A 7,500-nucleotide genomic window follows, 5' to 3' on the forward strand; every position below is an offset into this window, starting at 1 on the left:
AGTGCAGGAGGGAGAGAGCAGTCTACCAGCAGTGTTGCCTCCTCCTGGGCTTTTGCACACAGTGCCCCTCTATCAGACACATGTAGGGCTGTGGTCTGGAATACACATTCACAAGATTTATAATCTCCATGTGGAGCTGGTTTCCTCCAGGTTGCTGGGCAGTGCCAGTCGATAGGGAGAAGGCCAGGGTCGGTGATGAAAACGCTTGCTTCACCATTCTCCTTAACCAGGAGACGCGTGTGCTTATCCAGCTCCCTATCAGGTGAACCCTAGGGAGTTCCTCTGAGCCCCCCAACATGCGGCTCAGCTGAGGAGTTGGACACTTGGCCCATTGTATTGTCTGCTATGCCCACTTGGTCAACCTGTGTTTTGGGGATCGGTGCCGGCTTTGTGCATCCCTGCTTGGTGATGCCATATCCTCAGTCAGCCACAGTGAAGATCCCCCTTCAGGCTTCCCTACCAGCTGACCATCCTGCTCATAAGTAGTGCTCCCCCTAGGTCAGGGCTGGCCCATATTTGCGTATTGTCGCATGTCTGTCATCTTGGGTAGGCAGTGGCCTCCGCAGTGTCCTGCCACTTTGGGACTGGGCTGCTTTCCCAACATACTGTCATATACAAAAACATCCTGGTGTACTACTAGGTTCAAAGTGTTAAGACCCCCCTCAATAATTCTAGTATTGCCAGTTTCTGGTAATATAAAGAGCCAGGGTAGGTTGGAAGGTTGTGCCTTTGGGGACGTTGTGCGCTCAGCCAATCCGCTTAGCAAGCTCCTCACCAAACGTGGAGCAGATTCAACTATTGTGGCACTTTCCATACATTGTCATAACCCTCATTCCCTGAAGGAGGAAACCATCATCATCATCATCATCATCATCATCATCAATGTTTTCATCATAATGTTGGAGTGTCCTCCTTAAGGGAACGTTGGTTTTGACAGTATCCCAGGATCTTACTTTCTGTTTCTCAGATTTCTCCCCCGTGAGCAAATGATGTCCTGCTCATCACTGCGGACATGCGTCGGGCTTCCCTTACTATAATATACCTAAAATACAGACTGCCTTAAAACCTGGTCTGTGGCAGGGAAGTGTTTTCTCTTAGTTGATCTCTCAACAGCAGGGAAAGAGTTAAGCTGATATGGCGCAGTCTTCATTATAAAGCGCTGTCGAAATAAACATGAACAGTGCTGTATGAGGGTGTGTTCTCACCGGTGGGGTGTCTCGATGTGTCCTGCGTGTGGTTGTGGAATCGCTGCTCTACAGCTTCCTCCTCTGGCAGGTATGAGTACTGCAGCGCTGCCACCATCTGCTGCTGGTGCACCCAGGTCTGTGTGGGGTAACCGGAGTTCATGGTGGAGTATCCGGTGTTCAGGTACAGGTGTGCGGGTGGAGCAGTAACCGCCTCTTCAGCACGGGCCGGACTCCCAAACCCGTCTGACAGCAGAGAGTTCTGGCTGCTCTTGTGGCAGGAGGAGGACAGAGTTCCCAGACTGTCCAGGCTGTGCAGGTCGTGCCGAGACACTTCATCATCCAGGATGTCGGTCTCCCGCTCTTTCTGCCGCGCGCGCCCGTTCAGGAGTATATGTGGAGTGGGTGGTGTGTGTGCGGCAGCCGGCTCCTGTGAGCTGCGATCCCGGCTCCATTCCTCCACACCGCAGCCGCTCAGCAGCCTCTTCAGCTCCGCACGCTCCTGCCGGCTGGGGGCCGCTGTCCCGGGACCCAAAGCTGAAGCCGGAGCCACAATGGGCAGAGAGACACTGGAGAGGCCGGAGTCGCTGCTGGCTGAGAGTGTGTGGTCAGGGCTGGAGGTGCTGGAGGTGTGCTGGGGTCTGCAGAGAGCTCCGCTACGGCTGCTGTTCCTGCGCACGGAGAACCGGTCCAGGGTGGAGGCCGGAGCCTGAAGAGGCGTCGCTGCAGAAGGAAGACAATAAAAGACAATGAAGAGACAGAAATATGGACATACAGCAGCGCTTCTCAACAACCGCTCCTCACGATCCACTGCTCTGCACATTTCACATGTTTCTCTGAGAGATCCATCAGCCAACAACCAGAGTTAGAGGAGTACTGTGTGATTGATCTGACCGTCTCGTAAGCACATCATCTTTGGATAATATAGAGAAAGTTACACTTTGGATGCTAAAAAGTGATTTAGTGTTATATATATAAATATATATATATGTATATAGCTATAGAAAGCCCACGGCTGACTACACAGTTGTGACGTCTACAGTTCTGTATAATGTCACGCTTCATACGCCTCTGTTTTCTCCTGAGCTCTACTCACTGTGTTCCGTCTGTTCTCTGACCTCCAGTGTGAAAATGGAGAGAGCAGATATTCCTGTGTTTTCCCTGAAGTGACTCCTACATTCCTCACAGGTGTGTGTGTGTGTGTGTGTGTGTGTGTGTGTGTGTGTGTGTGTGTGTGTGTGTGTGTGTGTGTATGTGTGTGTGTGTGTGTGTGTGTGTGTGTGTGATGTGATGTGATTCTCATCTGGACTTGTTTTGTTAGTTCAGCCAGAGTCATGGGGGCGGGGCTCTTATTCCATATATGGGGATTGGAATGTAAACAGTAGGAGGGGCGTCAGTGAACTGGGCGGAGTTAAGATGAGAAGCATAAAAACACACCAATCACACTGAGCCGCCTGTATAATCAGCTGGCTGCGGGTGCTCAAGGTTTGAGTGGGTCCGGTGGGTCAGAGAAGCCAAAAGGTTCATGTTTGATGTACAGTTCTAGTAAAACACACCGGGTCCAGTGATTGAGCCTTTCGGCCTCTAAAAGCCACAGAAAGGGTTTTACACTCATTTAATATAAAACAGGGTGTTACAGGCAGGGTGAGGGTCGGTTCATTCAGCAGTTCTTTGGGTTTTTAATCCATGTTTTAGGAACATTACGGTAAGGAAAGCCCAAGTGTCTGTCCTGTGTGAGTAGCAGGAGTTCTGGGCTATGATGATCAGAGATAGTGTGGATCAGCTCACAGCACATGTGGAAATCAAGCGTCTGACAGCTTCCTGTGGCTCATATAGCTGTTGAGCATTATGATATTTCTGTGATATATACAGCTGAAGTCAGAGTTATTCTCCCCTGTTTATTTTTCCTCAGTTTCTGTGTATCAGAGAGCAGATTTCTCCAGCACATCTCTAATCATAACAGTGTTAATAACTCATCTCTAATCACTGATTTATTCTCTCTTTGTCATGATGAAAGTAAATAATATTAGACTAGATATTCTTCAAGACACTTCTATACAGCTTAAAGTGACATGTAAAGGCTTCACTAGGGTAATTAGGGTAACTAGGCAGGTTATTGTATAGTGATGGTTCTGGAGACTATTGAAAGCAAATCTAGCTTAAAGGGGCTAATAATATTGAGCTTAAAATGGTGTTTAAAACATTAAGAACTGCTTTTATTCTAGCAAATAAAACAAATCAGACTTTCTCCAGAAGAATAAATATTATCAGACACACTGTGAACAGTGCTTTAGTCTGACTGAATAATATAACAATATCTGCTGTTTCTCTCCTGTTTTTCTCCAGAATTAGCAGCACAAACACAACACTGTAATTATGACTGCAGCTCACATCCTGCTGAGGCCTGTGTGTGTGTGTGTGTGTGTGTGTGTGTGTGTGTGTGTGTGTGTGTGTGTGTGTGTGTGTGTGTGTGTGTGTGTGTGTGTGTGTGTGTGTGTGTACCGGGCCTCAGCACCACAGGAATGCTCTGTCTGTGCTCCAGCAAACCTCATTAAAGCTGCTCTGACTTGTTTCTATCAGTTTGTGTTACGTAGAACAGCTGTGGAGGACCTGCGATTGAGGACACACTGCTCTTGTGTGTGTGTGTGTGTGTGTGTGTGTGTGTGTGTGTGTGTGTGCAGCTCAGGTGTTATGAATCTCCTTCAGCATCAGTAATCTATAATCAATAATCAGGGCTGTGTTCTACCTTCTGCAGCGCACATGTTCTGGTAGGAGTCCCATCTGGAGAGTGTGTCAGAGCTGGTGTAGTCCACCGTCACCGCGGGCCCGTTCTGATAGCGCTCTGAGCCTGAACACACACACACAGATCAGACGTATTAGAGAATATAACACACACTGCAGCTGTACACACACCAGCAGGATGAGCTGTGTCTCGTATTCAGGTCAGTAACACTGTGAAGCTGAACATGGAGCTGATCCACTGCTGTGTCTGTATACTTTATTTCTGGTTTCTATGCATGACTGAATCTTACAGTCGGAACTGTAAACGGTGAATACTTCTGGGAATGAACCAATTCAAACAGGACAGGTATTCAGCAGACTGGGCTGACAGAGATGAAGAACACACACCTGGAAGTCTCTCCGGGCCGTCAGAGAACACCAGCTCCACTTTCCCATAATCTGGAAATCTGCTGTCTGGAATTACAGATCAGAAAGTCAGCATCAGTGCAGAACGGAGGAATCCTCCTGAGTCCACATGAGCAGACTGATCCCTCTGCCTGCTGCTCATATGGACGAACACCACATCAACAGAAGAGCCAGCGGCAGCATTCATCTGTGCTCTTCAGCTTCTGCATCATCATCATCAAAAAATCTAACCACTCTCACCATCAAAATCATCACCATCATTAAAATCATCAAAACCATGACCATCATCCAAAATATCACCATCATCAAAATCATCACCGCAATCATCATCATTACCCTAATCATCATCATTAAAAGTCATCATCATCATCATCATCAAAATCATCATCACAATCAATAATATCACTGGAATCATCATCATCATAATCCACACCATCAAAATCATCACCATCATCAAAATCATCAAAACCATGATCATCATCCAAAATATCACCATGATCAAAATCATCATCACAATCAAAATTATCACTGGAATCATCATCATCATAATCCTCACCATCAAAATCATCACCATCATTAAAATCATCAAAACCATGATCATCATCCAAAATATCACCATGATCAAAATCATCATCACTATCAAAATTATCACTGGAATCATCATCATCATAATCCTCACCATCAAAATCATCACCATCATCAAAATCATCACCACAATCATCATCATTACCCTAATCATCATCATCATCATCATTAAAAATCATCATCACCATCATCATCATTACCATAATCATCATCATTACCATAATTATCATCATCATCATCATCACTGAAATCATCACCATCATCATCACCATAATCATCATTACCATAATCATCATTATCAAAATCATCACCATCATCAAAATCATCACCACAATCATCATCATTACCCTAATCATCATCATCATCATTAAAAATCATCATCACCATCATCATCATTACCATAATCATCATCATCAAAATCATCATCACCATCATCATCATTACCATAATCATCATTACCATAATAATCATCATTAAAAATCATCATTACCATCATCAAAATCATCACCACAATCATCATCATTACCATAATCATCATCATCATCATCATCATCACTAAAATCATCACCATCATTAAAATCATCAAAACCATGATCATCATCCAAAATATCACCATGATCAAAATCATCATTACAATCAAAATTATCACTGGAATCATCATCATCATAATCCTCACCATCAAAATCATCACCATCATCAAAATCATCAACGCAATCAACATCATTACCATAATAATCATCATTATCATCATCAAAATCATCACCACAGTCATCATCATTACCATAATCATCGTTATCATCATCACCATCATCCAAATCATCAATCTCATCATCAAAATCATCACCGCAATCATTATCATAATCATCAAAATAATTACAATTATCAACAAAATTCGTCATCTTCTTCATCAAAATCAACATCTAAATCATCACCCTGCTGTTAATCATCATCATCAAAAATCAATTATCCTCATTTTCATCATCACTATCATCAAAACACTAATCATCCTGTTCATCATCAGAATCCCCTTCACATCATCACCATCAAAATCATAATCATCTCTGAAATCATAATCACCAAAATCATCATCCTCCATCCTCATCTTCATCAAATAATCCATCAGAATCCTTAACACCAAAATCATCAGTCAAAATCATCACTATCATCTTCACCATCAGTCATCACAATAATCATCAAAATCAACACAATAATCATCAAAATCAACACAATAATCATCAAAATCAACACAATAATCATCCAAATTAACACAATAATCATCAAAATCATCACAATAATTATTAAAATCATCACCTTCTTTGAAATCATCACAATAATCCTCATTCTCTTCATCATCAAAATCAAGATAATCAAAATCATCATCATCAAAACCACCCTCCTCCTCCTCTTCATCATCATCTTCATCCCCCTCCTCCTCTGACCTGTGCAGGCGTTCTCCAGCTCCTGCTTCTGGAAGGCTGTGCTGTAGGCCTGAACGGCTCCAGTGTGGAACTGAACTCTGAAGATCAGCTCTCTCTCTGAACTGCTGCTCTTGTGGAAGCACTTCACCTGCACACACACACACACACACACACACACACACACACACACACACACACACACACACACACACACACACAACCCTAGTAAACAACAGTATAACACTTCACCTGCACACACACACACACACAGACCCACACAAGCGGAGTGTGTGGTGTTATTTATGTGTGTGTGTGTGTGTGTGTGTGTTCACCATGATATCCCCCTTCAGCAGCTGTGCGGGCTCCAGAGCGATGCAGACTCTGTCTCTGTGTGCGGCTCCGATGTGGCTGAGAACAGAAATGCACATCATCATCATCATCATCATCAGCTGCAGACGTGCCGATGAACACTGCTGGACACTGAAGAACTGGACTATACCAGAGGCGGGCCGGGTACTCTCTATCTACTGGTTCAGACCTGTCTTCTGGAGAAACTCTCCTTTCCCTCGGTTAGCTGTGATTTATTATTATACTCAAATTGAGGTCAATATTATCAGCTGCATTACACTTTTGTTCTGATTGTCAACCGAACTATCCGCTGTTGTCCAGTGAGCTCCCTGATTAACCTGAACACTGGTGTCTTCCAGAACAACTGATGAAGATCATCACAACATTAATGAGCAGAGGAGAAGAACTCACTATAGTCCTGACACATAGACCACCTGCATGCCCTGATACACCTTCAGATACGGCTCACACACTGAAAAACACACACGCACACACACGCACACACACACACACACACACACACACACACACACACACACACACACACACACACACACACACACACACAGGGGTTATTGTGCTGTATAGATTGGTGTAAACTCTAGCAGCAGTCACATGTTGTGTGTGTGTGTGTGTGTGTGTGTGTGTGTGTGTGTGTGTGTGTGTGTGTGTGTGTGTGTGTGTGTGTGTGTGCGTGCTGCTGACCTCCTGCAGAGTCATATCTGGGGATGCCCTGAATGATGATGTAGTGCAGGAACAGTGGAGACGTGTTCATCTTGATGGATCCACTCAGGAGACTGCTGAGGATCCTCACGTAC

The 7,500-nt window shown here is 44.5% G+C and overlaps 1 protein-coding gene across 8 annotated transcripts in view; it reads right to left on the bottom strand.

The window, feature by feature from the left end:
- Positions 1-7,500, bottom strand: part of zgc:158345 — a 28,718-nt gene that overhangs the window by 12,837 nt on the left and 8,381 nt on the right. For 6 of the 8 annotated variants that reach the window (XR_015477398.2, XR_015477399.2, XR_015477394.2 and 3 more), the window contains 7 exon segments: positions 7,388-7,500; positions 7,094-7,154; positions 6,667-6,742; positions 6,356-6,482; positions 4,314-4,379; positions 3,931-4,032; positions 1,206-1,907 (listed from right to left, as the gene is read on the bottom strand). Coding sequence is in view for 3 of the 8 variants with exons in the window: in NM_001442706.1 (NP_001429635.1) it covers positions 1,206-1,907; positions 3,931-4,032; positions 4,314-4,379; positions 6,356-6,482; positions 6,667-6,742; positions 7,094-7,154; positions 7,388-7,500 (1,247 nt within the window). In the remaining 5 variants the exon portion in view is untranslated. 8 annotated transcript variants of the gene reach the window in all.

Source organism: Danio rerio, chromosome 2, assembly GCF_052040795.2.
Source record: "Danio rerio strain M-AB ecotype USA chromosome 2, GRCz13ab, whole genome shotgun sequence".
NCBI classification, from domain to species: Eukaryota; Metazoa; Chordata; class Actinopteri; order Cypriniformes; family Danionidae; genus Danio; species Danio rerio.